We start from the raw sequence: 19820 nt of genomic DNA, 5'->3' as shown, positions 1-19820 counted from the left end.
GCGATGTGCCCTACTCTTTTAGTGGAGGAAGACACATTTTATTTATGTATTTAATTTTTCTTTTGAATTTTACATGTGAGTTATACTTAATAAAACTGACTTCAAAATATATCTTCAACAGAAAATTCAGCAAGTTTCTATTATGTTAGTTAAAACAGCCAGTCTTTTCCTTTACTTTTAAAAATTATTCATAAATGTAATTAGTGAATGATAATAAACAGTGATATCTGATCCACTACTTTAGGAGTGACACAATCAAGCTATTTTCTTTATAATCACTGTGCTATTGTTTTCTTTTTCTTTTCAATTATACTGCTTAATATAGGATTTTGTAGCACCATAGGAGTTGAGTAAAAATAAATCGGTAGTTGTGTGGCTGTAGGCAAGCCATTTAACCTCTCTGTACCTCAGTTACCTTATCTGTATCCACATTGCCATGTTGTCATGAGGATTAAATCAGATAGCCTATGTAGCACCTGGCAGAGAATTTATCACCCTGTACTGTAACTGTCTACTTTTCTGTCTCCTCCATTGCACTGTTATTCCCAGAGGATTGGGAACTGGGATTTCTTCAGTTCTGAGGCATAGAAGTATAGCATAGTGGTTAGGAGCATGACTTCTGGAGCCAGAGTACATGGGTTTGAATGCTACCACTCACAAGCTGTGTGACCACGAGGAAGTTGCCTAACCTCTCCGTGCTTCAGTTAAAATGAAGGTAAGAGTAGTATCTGTATTTCAAAGCACCTAGAATAGTTCCTGGCGTGTAGTATCAGCTGTCATCTCTGCATCCTTGTACCTGTTGGAGAGGAGTGTTTATCAAAGGGACTTCTTGCCGCCTGTTTCCAAACCAGTCAACAGTATACCAATTGCTCCGGAACACATTCTTGTTTGTGCAGAACTGAGCTCAATGATAACGTTTTTATAGCAACCCTGATCAAGTTTCTTCTCATAAGCTTTTACACTTTGAGGCCCCTGTGGGAGACCTCACTCTCCCTAATACACATTAACCTGCGTAGGGTGTTTGAGCTCACCATGGCTACATTCTGATGTAAAGATTCTATACCTGGGCCAAATGTAAACAACCCGGAAAAGTGTTAGGTTAAAAACAAGACAAAATAAATAAATGAATAAATGCCAGGTGGTTATGAGTGCTATTGAGAAAAATATCAGTAATGCAGGTAAGGTAAAGAGCTTACAACATAAATGTGGTGTTCCATATTTAAACCTCATTCAACAGGCAAGATTTGAGCTGAAATGCGAAGGAGTTGTGGGAGAGGAACTACGTGGAAATCTAGGGGAAAAGAAATAGCAAGTATTGAGGTCCAGGGGCATGAGTGTGCTTGGTATTTTAGGGAAGAGTAAGGAGACCAGTATAACCAGAGTGAGATGAGACTACAGAGGTCAGGAGAAAGGGCATGCCAACCATGTGGGATGCTCTAGTACTTAGGCCATGGTGAAGATGTAGGGTTTTACCCTGATGGAGGTCAGAAGCCATTGGAGGATTCTGAGAAGAGGAGTGGTAGGATTTGCTTTATAGTTTTAAATTATAACTATAAATTATAGTTTTTAAAACAATAGTTGCCTAACCTCATGTTTTATGTAAAACTATAGTTTTAAAAACTATAAATTACTCACACTAGCAGCAGTGTGGGGGGCAAGTGCAGAAGCAGAGAGACTAACAGGTTGCTGGTTACTCTTGCTAGTGCAAGTGAATTCTAGAATCTTCGACAACATCCAGAACTTCTCTTGCTGCTGCCAATCAGGAAGAGGGTTGTAGTAGGCTAGGAATAGGAGCACAAATTAAAGCTCCTGTTCACTTTGACTTATCCATCCCTCTCCTCCTTTCCTTAAAGGTTCTGATTAAAGCAGACTTCTCATGCCTCTACTGCTCTCAGAAGTGAATGGGTTAAGTTTAGCAGCCTCCCTTTTCCTACTTCAGTTCTGCCTGTGGCTACTTCCCACTGATAAAAAGGAAGCAATCCTGTCGGTTACTGCTTAGTGCTAAGCACATCCAGTGTGTAAAGTTCCTTAAAATGCTCTGCAAAGAAATTGCCACTTTTCATTAAATCAGAAATTTTACTTTTTTCCCCCCCTGAGAGCTAAAGATATTTTAAAGAAGAATTAACCTTTTGCTTCTTCAGTTGAACATTTGTGGCAATAAGTCATGCAAATAGAGCTCTCCACCTACTTCTTTCTGTGCCTTTTGCGATTCTGCTTTAGTGCCACCAGAAGATACTACCTGGGTGCAGTGGAACTGTCATGGGACTATATGCAAAGTGATCTCGGTGAGCTACCTGTGGACACAAGGTAAAGGCATGTTCTGTGGGGTCTGATGAGGGGCCAGGATTGTGGGGGTGTAAGTCTGCTTGGAGGAAGGTGCAGACATCGGGTTAGGATGGTTGTGATGCTACCTGGGCCCCAAAGAAACATTTCTGAGTAAGTTGTGCTCACATCTGTGTTATTAGCACAAATGCTAATTGCCAGTTCTTTTCATAGGTCTGACCTATTTGTTGATATTTTGTTCTGTTTTGTCCATTGCTCCTCTTCGTCACATGCTGCTCCTCCAGAATCTAGAGACTGGGGTATAGGGAGGTTGAAGAGACAAAGACAAAACTTCCCTCTGCCTGCCCAAGCTTCCATAGAGAGAAGGCAATGAAATCCAATCAATATCACACACGAGTTTCATGTCTGGTTCTCTTGTGTGTACATGCGATGTGTGTTTTTTAAATATCTTTTCTACTTTGGGTGTAAGGATAATATGAGCCATGAGTTCAGAAGCTTTTCATGTTTGGGGCTTTCTGGTGCATTTAGGGAGAGTACTAAATAACTATCAATATTGTCTATGGTCATCAGTTGATTCAGATTTTTCCACCTCTTCAGTAAATATTGGTATATTTTTGTCTATATTTTGGTCTATATTTTCATAGAAAGAAATCTACTATCTCTAGATTTGATAATGTATTGCTATCAAGTTACATGTGAGTCTCTTGTGATTTTGTTAAACTGTTCTGTGTCTGTAGTTATATTTCCTTTTTCATTTCTTATGTTGTATATGTTCTCTTCTCTCTTTTAAAAATAATATTTCCAGGAGTTTTCTTGATTTTATTGGTCTTGTCAAGAATTTTCTTTTGGTTTGATTTATCAAATCTCTTTTTTCTTTGTGTTGCATCAGTTTCTGCTTCTATTTTCATTAGTTCATTCCTTCCTTCTAATTTCCTTTGGTTCATTTTGTTGTTCAATTTTTGCTTATTGAGTTGAATGTTGAAATCATTTATTTTATATTTTGTTTTGTCTTCTTTAAATGTGTATTATAAAGATTTAAATATAATACATAGTGGCTACGTAAACATTAAATGTGGTCATATTGTACATACTTTATAGTCTTTTTGGTTCTTTCTGTTTGGCTCCCCACCCTCTTTCCACATCAGTCCCCTTTTCCCCCACCTCAACTGGGTAACCCCGGTATGATCATATATATTCACATACACATACACACAGACAAAGGTTTTCTTGGACACTATTTGTTTTATAAAATTAGGACATTGTACACACATTTCTCACTCATTAACACCTGCTAGAACTGTAAGTCAATTGGCATAGCCTTAATTCATTATATTTATTGGCTATATAAGATTCTATGGTATGGCTGTATCTACATTCACTTTATTCCAGTTTTTGGCTACTATATCCTATATCATTGCATACTGGCGCTTTTACTTCTGTCGAACTAATTTGCAAGAGGAATATTAATGGAACGAAGGGAATGTTTCCTTCTAAGTTTTAATTTCCAAAGAAGCCAGAACTTTTCACACATTTCTACCATCGAAGTATGAAAATGGCCTTCTCTCTGCACTCACGTAGTGATAAGTTTTATCCTGTTTTTAAAATTTGCCAATTTTACAGGTGTGGAGTGATATTACATCATTACTTTCATTGTGTTATTTTTATTTCTAGTAACTTGAGCATCTTTTTAAATGCTTGTTGGCTATTGAATTTATTTGGGGGATTTAATTAGTCATATGCTTTGCCCATTATTCTTTGGACTCTTTCATTTAAAAGAAAATTAGGAGAACTCTTTTATTATTACAAGTATTAACTCTTTGTCATGTATATTGCAGTTTCCCCCAAGATCTATTGTTTGTCTGTTGACTTTGTTATAACTTTTACCAAAACAGTTTTTAATTTTTATAAGCAGAAATATATTTTCTTTCATGTCTTCAGAGTTGGCAAGGTTGGTTAAAAATGTTTCCCACACCTCAAGATTGTACGTGTAGTCTCCCAGATTTTCTTGGCAAAATGTTTACTGTTTTGCTTTTTATATGCATCGCTTCAATTATCTGCTAATTACTTTTGTCATATGGCATGAGAGAGGGATTTGTCTAGTTTTATTTCCATCCAGATCAATAGCCTATTATGATGGCACCTTTTGCCACTGATTTGAATCAACACATTCATCATATAAAGTTCTCATATATATTAGCATATATTTCTGGATTCATTAGGCTGTTTCACTAATCTAGTATTATCTTGCTATGTCAATACCATAGTGATTTGATTACAGTGAGCCTATGATATCTTCTGATATCTAGTGGGTGAAAGCAATCTTCACTATTCTTTTTGTACCCTTTTTAGCTATTCTTAGACACTTTATTCTTCCACATAAAACTGTTAAGATATTTTTCAAATTAAAAAGATCTAAGCCCTGTTGTGATTCTAACTGAAATTTCATTAAACTCATACCTTAATTTTATTAATATAATAAATTTAAATATTTTTCTTATTACATTTATCTCTATGTATTTTATAAGTGTGATGCTATTGTTAATAAGATAGTTTTCTCCTGTTTCCATTTATGAGTGCTTAGTACCAGAATAGAGATAAGCTATTGGTTTGTGTTTATTCAGCTTTTTCTTTTGAGAAAAAGGGTCTCATTTTGTCACCCAGGCTGAAGTGCAGTGGAGTGATCTCACCTCACTGCAGCCTTGACCTCCTGGATTCAAGCAATTCTCCTGTCTCAGCCCCGCAAGTAGCTGGGATTACAGGAGCAGGCCACCATGGCCGGAAAATTTTTGTATATTTTTTAGAGATGGGTTTTTGCCATGTTACCCAGGCTGGTTTTCAGCTCCTGAGCTCAAGCAATCTGCCCACCTCAGCCTCCCAAACAGCTAGGATTACAGGTTTGAGCCACTGCACCCAGCCATTGTATATTCATCTTAAATCTAGCTACCTTGCCAAATTCGCCTATTAACTCTAGTAATTTTACCCTAAAGTCTCTGTGAGTGTTGAATCATATCATCAGTGAAATGAGACAGATTTTAGCTCATTTCCAATGTTTATAGCCAGTTATTTCATTTTCTTATCTTACTGAATTTATTAGAAAACAGGAGAAAATGTTAAATAATAACAATGAAAGTGAACATTCCTTCTACTCTATGTTTACTTGAAATAATTTTTGTATTTTGCTATTTAGAGTAACATTTGCTGTTTTGGTTTTTGCAAATGGTGCTTGTTACTTCTATTCTCATTTGCCACAAAATATTTATCATAAATAACTTTTCAGTAGCTGGTATCATCTGAACTGTCTTCTTTGATATGTTGATAAATTATGTTAATAGATGTCCTGACACTAAATACACTTACATTCTTGGAGTAAAATCTGCTATTCATGTAATTTGATTATTAGTGGGTTCTATGTGCTACTATTTCTTTAGACACTGTGTGCCTTTGAATGTGGGATTGATCTATAACTTTTTTCTTTTTTTACTATTATTAGTGGATTTTCACTGCTCAGCCTACTAATAATAGTAAACAAAGTTTTGTTGGCTTTATCAAATGAATTGATGAGTACTCCATCTTTTTCTATTGCTTAGAATAGCTTAAGTAACATTAGAATTATCCATTGTCTAAAAGTTAGGCGAGACTCACTTATGAATCCATTTGGTCCTAGTGACATTTGCAATGTCTTTAATCATCCCTCCAGGCTCTTCTATGATAATCAGTCAATTCAAGTTTCAACTTCTAATAATTATATACCTTTCTAGGAAGTAACTTTATTTATTTTTTCAATTTTGTTGTGACAGTGTTGCATGTAGCACTCACTCATGATTCTTTTACTCCACATTATTTGTAGTTATGTGCCCTTTCTTATTCCTAAATTCCTCTATCTTTGCTATTTATCTTTTCTCCTTGAATAAGTTTGCCAGTGATTTGTCTATTTTGTTGCTGGTGGTGCTCTTTTCGAAGAATGAGCTTTTGGATTTATTTTTTTTTCTAGTTGGTATAAAGCATTTTTATTTTCACTGAGCAGGAAAAAAAGCTATTGATTCATTAACCGCGTTGCTTTATTGGCATGTAGCTATGCACTCTTCACACATTAATATATAACTCCTCAGTCTGTTTTATTTTGTCCGATGGGAAAACATGAACAGTGAGATTTCTTATGCAAAAAGTGAACAGCTCAACTACACTAACTCCATATACTTTTATTAACATTCCAGAGACTTGTCCTCTCAACATGATCTGACCTCTGCTGGATAACTTTTCAGGAAAAGTATTTTCTGATCAGTGGAGCTTGGAGATATAAATAAGCAATCGGCCAAGTATGGTGGCTCATGCCTGTAATCCCAGCACTTTGGGAGGCCGAGGTGGGCAGATCACCTGAGGTCGGGAGTTCGACACCAGCCTAGCCAACATGGTGAAACCCCATCTCTACCAAAAAAAAAAAAAAAAAAATTAGCTGGGCATGGTGGTGCTCGCCTGTAATCCCAGCTACTCAGGAGGCTGAGGCAGGAGAATCACTTGAACCCAGGAGGCGGAGGTTGCAGTGAGCTAAGATCACACCACTGCACTCCAGCCTGGGCAACACAGTGAGACTCCATTTAAAAAAAAAAAAAGCAATATCTCTCATATACATTAACTGGACCCCAACTTTCCTAAAGTTCATCCCAAAGCTGAAGTTCATGAAGGCACTTGTTGTCAAACTAGTTCATGAATCACTCGAGAAGCTTATTAAAATTTAGATTCCTAGGCCCCATCCTCAGCAAACTATTCCATGTAGTGGAAACCAGCAATGGTGCATCAACACTCTCTCATGCTTGGAATTGCTCTGACTTCAATTTTCCGTGCATATCTCTGGCCTTTTTTGCCTCTCTCTTTTACTTTTAAGGACCCATGTGATTACATTGGGCTGACCTGGATAATTCAGATTACTCTCCCCATCTCAAGGTCAGCTGATCAGCACCCTTAATTCCATCTTCAAAGTTTTAGTTTGCCACATAATGTATTTTTGGTCATCACACCAAGGAGCAAAGGTGATGTGGGCCAAATTTTTACCTGCCACAGGTATAGTTTACATACAATGCAGCACATCAGTTTTAAATGTGCAGTTTGATGAGTTTTGACAAATGCATACACTTGCATAACCACCACCCTAATCAACATGCATTTACATCAACCCTCCTGCAACTTTTTAATGAGTCTCTCCCACTGACCTGGCCTCAGGCAATAAACTGCTATCTGGAAATTACCGATTTGTTTTCACATGTTCTAGAATTTTACATCAGTGGAATCATACGGTATGCATTCTTCTATGGCTTTTTTTCTTCAGCATCATGATTTGGAAATTCATGCAGGTTGTTGTATAAAGTATTTCTATCCTTTTTATTGCTGATTACTGCTCCATTATGGGATTATATCACAATTTGGGGTTATTTCCAGTTAGGGGCAAATACAAATAAACCTGCTGTGAACAGTGTTCCACCTGTTTTGTGTGAACATCTATTTTCATTTATCTTAGTTAACTATCTAGGAGTGGAATTGCTGGATCATATGGTAAGTGCATGTTTAACTTTAAAAGAAACTGCCAGACAGATTTCTTGAATGTACCATTTTATACTTCCACCTGCAATGCATGAGAGTTCTAGTTGCAATATATCCTGGACGGCATTTGATGTTGCCAGTACTTAATGACTGCATAGTGGTATCTCACTATACTTTTTTTTGAGATGGAGTCTCATTCCATCACACAGGCTGGAGTGCAGTGGCGCAATGTCAGCTCAACATCTGCCTCCTAAACTCAAGCAATTCTCATGCCTCAGCCTCCTGAGTAGCTAGGACTACGGTCACACGCCACCACGCCCAGCTAATTTTTGTATTTTTAGTAAAGACGGGGTTTTGCCATGTTGGCCAAGCTGGTCTCAAACTCCTCGCCTCAAGTGATCCACCCGCCTCAGCCTCCCAAAGTGCTGGGATCACAGGCTTGAGTCACCGTGCCTGGTTATAGTTTTAATTTGCATATCTCTGATGACTAAAGATGTTGCATGTGCTAATTAGCCACTCCTATATCTTCTTGGAAGTGTCTATTCAAATCTTTCATCCTTTTTTTTTAAACGTAGTTTCAACTTTTATTTTAGACTGAAGAGGTACATGTGCAGGTTTGTTACATGAGTATGTTGCGTGATGCTGAAGTTTGGGTTACGAATGAATGATCCTGTCACCGAGGTAGTGAACATAGTACCCAATAGGTGGTTTTTCACTCCTTGCTACCCTTCCTCTTCCCTCTTTCCTCTAGTAGTCCCCAGTGTCTATGATTCTATGTCCATGTGTTCTCATCATTTAGCTCCCACTTATAAGTGAGAACATATGGTATTTAGTTTTCAATTCCTGTGTTAAATCACTTAGGATAATGGTTTGGCCAGTTTTTAATTGGGTTGTCTGTCTTGTTATTGTTGAGTTTTGATAATTCTTTATATATAATTCTTTATATATATACTTTTCAGATGTACTTGTTTTGAATATTTTTTTCTAATCTATGGCTTGCATTTTCATTTTCCAAATGGTGTCTTTCAAATAGTGGAAATTTATAGTTGTAGTTAAGTCCAATTTAGCTTTTTTTCTTCTATGTTTCATGCTTTTTTTCCCCTGTCCTAGGAAATCTTTGCCTACCTCAAGTTCACAAAGCCTTTCTTCTGTTTTCTTCTAGAACTTTTATCATTTTAGGATTAGTATTTAGGTTTATAATACATTTTGAGTTAAATTTTCGGTATGGTGTGAAAAGCTTTTCTTTCTCTGTTGAATTCCATTGGCACCTTTGTAGAAAATTAAATGACTGTATATAGGCAAATCTGTTTGTGGATTCTCTAGTTCCATAGATGTGTGTGTCTGTGCTTTGTTTCTTTAAATTTTCTTTAATTTCCCTCTAGGATATTTTGTAGCCTACAGAGTACTTCTTGGAAGAATTTTATTAATTGTATCCCTAAGTATTTTGAGGGATTTGATGCTATTGTTAATTGTATCATTTTTATTTATTTTCATTTTTCAATCATTTGTTACTAAAATGTAGAAATTCAGTTGATTTTTGTATATTGACCTTGTTCACTCTAATCTTGTTAATTTGCATTTCAGCTCTAGTAGCATTTTGCACTTCTTTTAGAATTTCTACATATACAATAACGTTGTCTGCAAATGAAGACAGTTTGCTTCTTCCTTTCCAAACTGGATGCTTTTTATTTTTATTTTTTTCATGCCTTACTGCACTGGCAAGAGCTTCCAGTACAATGTTAGATAGAACTGATGATAGCAGAATCCTTGTCTTGTTCCTGATTTCAGAGGGAAAATATTATTTTACCATTAAGTACAGTTACTTGTAATTTTTTCACAGATGCTCTTTGTCACATTGAGGACGTTTCCTTCTATTCTTGGTGTGAGAGTTTTTATCAAGATTTGATGTTGGATTTTGTCAAATGCTTTTTCTGCATCTATTCAAATGGTCATATGGTTTATCTTGTTTATTCTGTTACAGTGAATTACCTTGATTGATTTTTTAATGAAGAACCAGGTATATATTCCCAGGGAAAAAATCCACCTGGTTGTGACATATTATATTGGTAATATTTTCGCTATGGACTGAATTGTCTCCACCTCCTCCCGCCCCAAATTCATATGTTGAAGTCCTAACTCTTGATGTAACTATATTTGGAGATAGGGCTTTTAGGAGGTAAACAAGGTTAAATGAGGTCATAAGGATGGAGTCCTAATCTGATAGGATTGGTGGCCTCATAAGAAGAGAGAAAGTTCTCTCTCCATACTCATGCACTGAGGAAAAGCCATGTGGACATACAGCAAGAAGGCAACCATCTACCAGCTGGGAAGAGGGCTCTCACTAGAAACTGACCACGCTGGCACCCTGATGTTGGATTTCCAGCCTCCAGAACTGTGAGAAAATAAGTTTCTGTTATTTAAGTCACCCAATCTCTGGTATTTTGTTATGGAAGACCTGGCCAACTAAAACTGTTTTGTTAAGAGTTTTGGTGGTGGTGATGGTGGTTTTTTAGTTTTTGCGTCTGTGTTCATGATGGATATTTGACTGTGATTTTCTTATAATGTCATTGTCTGGTTTTGGTATAAGAGTGGTATTAGTCCGTTCTAATGCTGCTATAAGAACATACCCGAGACTGGGTAATTTATAAATGAAAGAGATTTAATGGACTCACATTTCCATATAGCTGGGGAGGCCTCACAAACATGGTTGAAGGCAAAGGAGGAGCAAAGGCACATCTTATGTGGCATGGTGGCAGACAAAAGAGCATTGTACAAGGGAACTGCCCTTTATAAAACCATCAGATCTCTTGAGACTTATTCACTATCATGTGAACAGCATGGGAATAAATTCCATCTGAGCTGTTGAATTTAATAGTATAAAGTTCAGAATATTTCCTTATCATTTTTTCACTCCTTCAAGGTATGATTTACGTACTGTAAAAATCACCTATTTTCAGTGTGGAGATTTTTTTCCTTTCCTAAATCTTTACTATGGTTTTGCCTATTCTGAATATTTCATGTAAATGAAGGGATAAAATATGTGGCCTTTTATGTCTGGCATCTTTTGCTTAGCATGTTTTCAGGATTCTTCCACTTTTGCAGAATGACAGAGGAGTTAAAATAAGAAAAGAAAGATATAGTAAGAATGAAACTATTTTCATTTTTTAATTAAAAAAATCTTCCATGTTGTAGTATGTATCAGAATTTAACTCCTTTTTATGGCTGAATAATACTCCATTGTATGGATAGACCACATTTTGTTTATCCATTCATCTGTTGATGGACTTTTGGATTGTTTCCCCTTTTGGCAATTATGAATAATGATGCTATAGAACATTCATATACAAGTCTTTGTGTACATGTGCTTTTATTTCTCTTCAGAATATACTTAGGAATATAATTGCTAGGTCACATGGTAATTCTATGAAGTAGAGGCCCAGATTATCAGTAGCCTGGCATCTAACTAAACAACCATTTATCCATTAAAGTTAGTCTTGTTAACAATTAATATTGAGATAATTTTACTTCATACACTGTGTATATTTTAATGTCCATCTAGCATGCAGCCTGAGGCCAGAGAATAATAGTTTGAGTTGAATTGAATAGAATACATCATTAATTTATTATCTAGCTTTCTATTGTTGTATAGGCAGTCACATGTATTTACCAGAAAAAAGTTGATAGAATTTTTATTTTGATGAAACCCTTTTACACTTTAGATTATTTTGATACTGATTAACAGGATAAGCTGACTCTGGACACATCCTGACAGCCTCTGCCAAGGTTTGAAATAAACAGCTGGGAAAATTCAGTTTTATATTATCTGTTCCTGCAGCTGCTCAGTTTCTTCTAACCATGGGTCAGGGAATATAATAGGTTTTCTGATTAGTTTTAGATAAAATGTAAAAGAACAGTTCATGTCAAGGACAATGGTTGCCAAATATATTTGGCAGGATTTCTATATTGAATCCCAAGGGAAATACACAAACAAAACCCCACAAAAGTTAGGAAGGAGTAAAACCCAGGAATCCTGGAACATTTTGTCGCTTACTATGCAGATTAGCCTGAAAGTGTGAGACAGGCAAATAAATCACATGTTTCTGCCACAGTGGAAAATATTCACTCAGATGGCAAAGGTCTCAGGCTGGGGAGCTGGATATTGTCCTGTAATAGTTTCATCTCAGAACTGAACCACACACTTGGAGGGTGTTAATGCTCTTAGGAACGTCTAGTAATTCCGTTTGAATAGAGTCCTGTCCTGAATCACATGCTGTCTCACAATCTTGTTTCTCTATCAATTATGTGTTTTCACTCTTCCCTCAGAGAGGGAAAAAGTGTTTCTGTGTGCTCTTGATCCTGTTCCCTTTCTGATCTTCCAATCTCTTGCTCTAGAACATATTTTATATGTGTCTTATATCTTCATTTTAGTCAGAAGCATTTTATTTATTTATTTATTTATTTATTTATTCATTTATTATTTTTTTGAGACAGAGTTTCACTCTGTCCCCCAGGCTGGAGTGCAGTGGTGTGATCTTGGCTGACTGCAACCTCCGCCTCCTGGGTTCAAGCGGTCCTCCTGCCTCAGCCTCCTGAGTAGCTGGGATTACAGGCACGCCCCACCACGCCCGGCTGATTTTTGTATTTTTAGTAGACAGGGTTTCATCATGTTGCTCAGGCTGGTGTCGAACTCCTGACCTCATGTGATACTCCTGCCTTGGCCTTCCAAAGTGTTAGGTTTACAGATGTGAGCCATTGCGTCTGGCCTTTAATCAGAAACATTTAAAGTGAAAGCACTGTGGTAACTTATGTTGAAATACCTTAGAAACCAATGGAAACTGCACAGAGAGGGGGTAGGATAGACTCAGTGGAACCAAGGATATAATGTGGAAAAAGGAGAAAGGTAGCAAACTAGGGATGAGTTGGTGAATGTGAAAGGGCATAATAATGTTAAATGACTAAAAACTACATAGGCTTATATTAAGACTAGTGCCGTGGAAATGTTTAGAAGTAGATGACATTAAAGTGTGTTTAAATATAAATTAATGTTACAGGTTGTGTTCCCTAGATGTAGACTCTGAGATGAAGATTAACATGCAGGAATTTTATTTGGAGTGTTCTTGGGATCAACACCTGAGGAATCAGGGATAGGCAGAGGGAGAAGCACGCTGCCGGGTAGGCTCCAGGACAGCCTTGTTGGACCTTACAGGGAGCTCTGGAGCTGGAATGAACCTTCCAGGTTGGACCAACATGTCCAGGCCTCTGTGTCCCTGCACTGAGCACTCGTGAAGTACTGTCCATCCTGGGACAGGGCAGAGTCGGCCCTGGGAAGAGGCGTGGTCTGCCCAGAGAGGGGGTGGGGCCTGTCCTGGAAATGGGCGGGGCATGCCCTGGTAGAGGGGCGTGGTCTGTCTTGGGAAGGAAGGTGTGCGGCCCCCACAGGCAACATTCCTCTGGGGCAGTCCCTGCGCACACCTCAGCGGAGGTGAAGGCTGACTTCCCACATTCAGCGGCTGGGACTGGGGAGTTCTCTCCTAGGCTGCCATCTGGGCGCCCCTCACCCTCGGTGCTGCTCAGCTCCAGGTCGTCGTGGGTTCAGGGCTCAGCTGCACGCTCCTGCCCGCGCCCTGGGCGTGATGGCACCCCCAGCCCCTGCCATTCTTCCCCCTCGCCTCCTCTCCCCACCATTGCTCTGCATTGCCCTGGGTTAGCCCAGCGGGGCCAGGTGGCTCCCCGCCCTACACTCTAAACAGCTGGTCCCAGAGCTGCAGGGAGGGGCGGCACAGACTCCCCACGTGGCTCATTAGGGATGGTGGTAATCAGAGTTCTTTTGCTGCCACTCTTTGATACCCAAACCCTATGTAATCTTCTTACTGGGGACACAGAATCATCTTTGAATTCATACATATACAGCACCTTGGAGGCTGGCCCTCCATCCTCACAGAGACCTGCCTCCAAGCTGGAGTTTTACCTGTGCCTGGTTGAGGACCCTCATCTCTTTTGCTGTACAGTGATTCCCCAGGTCTACACGGTGTTATATGGAATTCCACATCAGTGAATCAAATCCTCTGTAAGATTTCAGATAGTGGTGCTGGCTAAGGCCCTGCAGGGAGGAAAGGCTAAGCTATGCCAAGATTAGGTATGTCAATGAAGTCCTGTCCTTTCTAGGAGGGAAGGAGTCCAGTGTGTCTGGCCACCGAAAAGCTGGTTTGTCTCTGTGATGGACAATACCATATTGCAGAAGTCCCCAACCTTTTTGGCACCAGGGACTGGTTCCGTGGAAGACAATTTTTCCAGAGACTGGTGGGGGGGTTGGGAATGGTTACGGGATGAAACTGTCCACCTCAGATCATCAGGCATCAGTTAGGTTCTCATAAGGAGCACAAAACCTAGATCCCTTGCATATGCAGTTCACAGTAGCATTCGCACTCCTATGAGAATCTAATGCGGCAGCTGATCTCACAGGAGGCAGAGCCCAGGCGCTAATGCAAGTGATCAGGAGCCGCTGTAAATACAGATGAAGCTTTGCTCCCTGCCTGTTGCTCACCTCCTGCTATGTGGCCCCATTCCTAACAGACCACGGACTAGTACGGGTCAGCGGCCCAGGGGTTGGGCCCAATATGGCATATTGGGAGCTCAGCATTGGTTTTTGTTGCTGGCAGGTTGGACTTTGGTGGCAACAGTAGCTAAATCAGTTTTAGTCAGTGGGAAGCCACACTTTTGGGTCCGTGCATAAATTCTCTCCCTGATGCTATAGCCACTTAGCTCACATCTTGCCAGTACTGGGATGGCCTATGCAGAGGCTGGCTGATGTTAATTGCCAGAGTCATTTTTATCTGTGGTGTTGGTTAGTGCTTCCTTCATGGTGGATGCTTTCTGTTGGCATTAACATATTACGTGGAGACTTTTCTAGTTTGTGTCCACTCACTAATATGCTTTTTGTCCCAACTTTTTACTGGAAGAGCTTCCTTATCAGTACTCTGGGCCCTGGCCTTCAGCCAGTACAGAAAGTCATTTGTCAAGGCCTTCAGTTGGCAGACGTGCTCCCTGGACTACACGCTTTCTCGGGTGTCCCAGAAACCCTGGAATGGAGTGAAATGCAGGGCTACGTGGGAGAGCAGGGAGGCGAGAATTAAGTCAGCCCCACCTTTGCCCAACTCAGTGGGTCTCCTTGAGAGAGGTTTGCAGTTTCAAGGATACTTTTCAGCCAATCTGCTGCGAGATCCTGTGAAGGGGTGTGAAGGGTCTTCCTCTGTGACTGTAGATTGGCCAGTCTCTCCTTGTGTGTCTTAACAGTTTTCATTACACTTTATGTGAATTAATGCAAAACTGCTAGGTTTAAACTACTCACCATTTTAGGGATCCCTTCTGGATTTTACCTTCCTTAAGAGGAAATTTTCCTCCTTTCCTCAGTTCATCCTTTCTGCCTTGGCTTTGACATGGTCTGGAGGCCACAGAGCCTCCTCCTGAGAGCCTCTCTCTCGTGTGTCTCTTTGTGTCTGTCCATCGCTCTCCTCTGGATCATTCCCTGTGGTTCCTGTTGGGCGTGGCTCCCATAAACGCACATAGCAGGGTCTGCTTTGTCTGCAACCTGATGCATTGTTATTTTTCACCAAAACTCGCAGTCCAAACATGACATTTCTGGGCCACACTCTTTGTCAGAGCTCCAGGGGCACAACCCTGGGGACCTGCTGGAAGGTGCCACCGTGACGTGTGCCTAGATGTGTTTTCCCTCAGTTACCACCTCGTTCCTGTGGTTCTGGTGGCTGGAGGGTGACTGCGTGCTTCACGAAGGGGGTCCTTACTGCTTTACATCCACCCTTTTCACGGAAAGCCCTTTGTCACATGTTTTCAGTGTTTCTAAGCGATTTTCTGCCAATCTTGTCTGCTAAGATTGTGGGGCAGTGTTTCCACAAATTTATAGCTGGCAGTGAATTGTCCCAAAGCAAATCAGACAGAATAAGATATTTCCAACATTGTTCAAATGCTGACAACTTATGTGCTTCCTTGGGCAATTTTACAACTTTTTAAACACACGAATAAAAATTATTGTCTGCTTCTTTCTCCTTTTTCTTTCTTTTTTTTTTTCTTGCATACAGAAAGTTTATAGGAGGGGGATCCTCTGAATCAACACCCATGGGGGAGTGAAGGAAGCAGCATTGGGTAAAAGAAGTTGAGGTGATACAGTCTGAACAAAGGTCAATCCCACAGGCAGCTCAAGCTAGGATGGCTCTGCAGAGATGTTCTCTATTGAGGCAAGTTGTCTGAACCTATATAGTCCCACATTTACCAGGAATAAGGCATGAGTTTGGGTGTGGTGACTGACTTCAGCCAAAATTGGTTCCCGGAGAGGAATTCAGATTAGAGTTGTCAGCTGTCAGCACACCCAGCAGCTTAGGGAATAAGTGCTTTAGTCCTGAAGCAGTGAATCTGGATACCAGCCTCCACTATGGTCCACCCTTTCTGCTGCTCAGATTCTTTTGCTTCATAAGTTCTGGAATGGTTCCTTCAGGATTCTGATGGACTCCATTTCCTGGGGAAACAAAAGAGAAAGGTTTGGAACAGAGCACAACTCCTGCTGCTTTAGCTTTTCTTGAGTCTGCAACTGGTACTCATCATCTTCCCCTTCTACTCCCCATTCTAGATCCCTCCCCCCACCACCCTCTCAATATGTACTTCTGCTGGTCCAAATAGGTTACCAGATAAGGTACCTGGTCATCATGCCCTTTGTAAGCCATGACTGTACTTGTCCATTTATCATCAACATTGAACAAGGGAATACTAAGAGATACCCAAGCAGATGACCTGGCTGCCAAATATATTCTCCTCTGTCTCCATTGTGTAATGTCAGCCCTTCCTCCTAATGATCAGGGTTGGTTACTCTTGCCAGAATAGTGACTCTTTTCCTTACCTCTTGGTCTCTTAATAGTGATCTGAAGTAATATGATGGAAACCATAGTTTCAAGTTTAATGAGACTCTTGATGTGTCCATTGGTGGGCGTATTCCCCTTTTAAGAACCAGTACTTCTAAACTCTCAGAGCCCAGAGTTGGGATAAGAGGCATAGTTTCCCTAATTGGGTCACTGGGAGTGATGGTAGTGTGAGGCTTGTCCTACTTCCAGTCCTTGTTTCCCAAAACCATATATTTTACTTAGGAACACATGGCACTAAATGATGGCCGTTGATGTAGAGTATATACTGCATCCTGGAGGATGGTGCCTTATTCTTAAGGGTATTATGTCTAAGCTAGTGCCTCAGCTGTGCCCTCAACAAGCTGTCCTACTACTCTATCAGGTGGGTAGCTTCTGGGTAGTGGATTCCATGGTCATGTATCTTCTTGCTTTAAAGTAGTTCTCTTGGTGTGATGCAATGTTATGTAAGATGAAATATTCTGTGAGGCCTTGAATGGTGGTGTTTATTGAGGCTCACCAAGCGACTGAATGATTTTCTTGAGAAATGGTGACATATCAGAGTCTTAGCTTTGGTCTCTGTTACTGACAAGTTGAATGTTAACATCAGTAGCTAGATCTGTATTGATGAGTCCATGATGTTGGGCCCATGCATAGCCTCTGCCATGGCTCCTCCATTCATACATCCATTTTGCAATAATTGGGGTACCAACAGCAGAGGCTGGTGAGCATCAAGTGGCTAAGTCATTCAGTCTACTTGGTTGTTTAGTGCTGTTTCTGTGGCTGATGTTCTTTATTCATTCTGTAATGCATGTCCTTTGTAGATTCAATTTCCTTCTCTCTGAACAACTTCTTTGGATATTTATTGAAAGGCAGGTCTACTGGCAATAAATTCCTTCAATTTTTGTTGTCTGAGAAAGTTTTTATTTCTCCTTCATTTTTGAAGGATACTTTCACAGAGTTCAGAATGTTAGGTTGGTTGTTTTTTTCTTTCCCTCAACACTTTAATGTGTCACTGCACTCTTTTTGTTTTTACGGTTTCTGAGGCGAAGTTGGATGTAATTTTTATCTTTGCTCCTCTGTAGATAAAGTATTTTTCCCCATCTGGTTTCTTACAACATGTTTTGTCTTTGATTTTCTGGAGTTCGAATATAATATGCCTAGGTGTAGGGGTTTTTTATTTGTTTGTTCATTTGCATCCATCTTTTTTTTTTTTTTTTTTTTTTTTGAGACGGAGCCTCACTCTCTTGCCCAGGCTAGAGTGCAGTGGCACGAACTCGGCTCACTGCAATCTCCGTCTTCCGGGTTCACACCATTCTCCTGCCTCAGCCTCCCAAATAGCTGGGACTACAGGCACCTGCTACCACGTCCGGCTAACTTTTTTTGGATTTTTTAGTAGAGACGGGGTTTCACTGTGTTAGCCAGGATGGTCTCGATCTCCTGACCTCGTGATCCACCCACCTCGGCCTCCCAAAGTGCTGAGATTACAGACATGAGCCACTGCGCCCAGCTGCATCCATATTCTTTGGTATTCTCTGAGCTTCCTGAATCTGTGGTATGGTGTCTTGTGTCTGCCATTAATTTGGGGGAACTTCTCAGTCATTACTGCTTTAAAAATTTGCTTGTATTCATTTCTGCATTCTTCTTCTGGCGTTTCCGTTTGTAACATGTGTATGTTACAACTTTTGTAGTTGCTGTTCCACAGTTTTTGGACATTCTGGACCCATGCATAGCCTCTTCCATGGTTTTTTTTTGTTTTTGTTTTTGTTTTTTTGGTGTGTTTTCGTTTTTGTTTTTGTTTTTTCAGTCTTATTCTCTTTGCTTTTCAGTTTTGGAAGTTTCTATTGTCATATCCTCAAGCTCAGAGATTCTTTCCTCAGTCATGTCTTGTCTACCAATGAGCCCATCAAAGACATTCTTCATCTCTGTTGCAGTGTTTTTGATCTGTAGCCTTTCTTTTTTATTCTGTCTTAGAATTTCCATCTTTTTCCTTACAATATACATCTGTCATTGCACATTGTCTACTTTTTACATTAAAACCCTTAGCATATTAATCATAGTTTTAAAAAATTCCTGGTCTGATAATTATGACATTCCTGCCATATTTGACTCTGGTTCTGATGCTTGCTTGTTCAGTCTCTTCAAATTTTGTAGGTTTTGCCCTTTAGTATGCCATGTAATTTCTTGTTAAAAGGTGGACATGATGTGCTGGGTAAGAAGAACTTCAGTAAATAGGCCTGTAGTGATGTGGTGGTATTGTAGTGGGAGGGAAAGCGTTCTATAATCCTATGGATTAGGTTTCAGTCTTTGGGTGAGCCTGTGCCCCTGAACTATGCCCTTCATCGGTGCTTCTCTGATTTCCCAAACCCCCGTAGGTTGTACAAGATAGCTAGAAGGGGATGGAGTTGGATATTTGCTTTTCCCTAAGTAGGTTAGGCTCTGATATAAGAGCAGAATGTTTTGGCATATTTCAAATGGTTACTTCTCCCTTGTTCCTGCCAGAAACACAGGGATTTTTCTTCAATATTTATTATGAGGACCTGGTAGAGCTCCTAGAGGTAAAACTCACAACAGCATGGGAACCCATCTATTACTGGGTCCCCTGAGGGTTTTTTTCTTTTCAGTCCATAGCAGCTGGTTTAGTTGTTGAATAGGTAATACACTTCCATGGTTTAAAAATAGAAAAACATACAGAAGGTGTCTAGTGATAAGCTCCTCCCAGCTCCTGTTCCTGTTGTTATGTTGTCAGACCCCAAAATATAACCACTGTTATGGATTCCCTGTGCATTTTTCTAGAGTTTTTTTCTTTCTTTTCTTTTTTTTAAAATTATACTTTAAACTCTAGGGTATATGTGCACAACGTGCAGGTTTGTTATGTATGTATACATGTGCCATGTTGGTGTGCTGCACCCATTAACTTGTCATTTACATTAGGTATATCTCCTAATGCTATCCCTCCCCCCTCTCCCCACCCCACAACAGGCCCTGGTGTGTGATGTTCCCCTTCCTATGTCCAAGTGATCTCATTGTTCAGTTCCCGCCTATGAGTGAGAACATGTGGTGTGTGGTTTTCTGTCCTTGTGATAGTTTGCTGAG

At 39.8% G+C, this 19820-nt stretch overlaps 1 protein-coding gene across 5 annotated transcripts in view; it reads left to right on the top strand.

The window, feature by feature from the left end:
- Window positions 1-19820, top strand: part of F8 (coagulation factor VIII) — a 209992-nt gene that overhangs the window by 421 nt on the left and 189751 nt on the right. For 4 of the 5 annotated variants that reach the window (XR_287458.5, XR_012430159.1, XM_045383831.2 and 1 more), the window contains exon 1: window positions 1994-2307. Coding sequence is in view for 3 of the 5 variants with exons in the window: in XM_045383831.2 (XP_045239766.2) it covers window positions 2165-2307 (143 nt within the window). In the remaining 2 variants the exon portion in view is untranslated. Of the gene's footprint in view, window positions 1-551; window positions 716-1993; window positions 2308-19820 lie in introns of those variants that run through there. The other variant, XM_045383830.2, reaches the window with a different exon arrangement.

Source organism: Macaca fascicularis, chromosome X (assembly GCF_037993035.2).
Source record: "Macaca fascicularis isolate 582-1 chromosome X, T2T-MFA8v1.1".
In the NCBI taxonomy this organism is placed as follows: Eukaryota; Metazoa; Chordata; class Mammalia; order Primates; family Cercopithecidae; genus Macaca; species Macaca fascicularis.
This window is presented reverse-complemented; position numbering and strand designations above follow the sequence as displayed.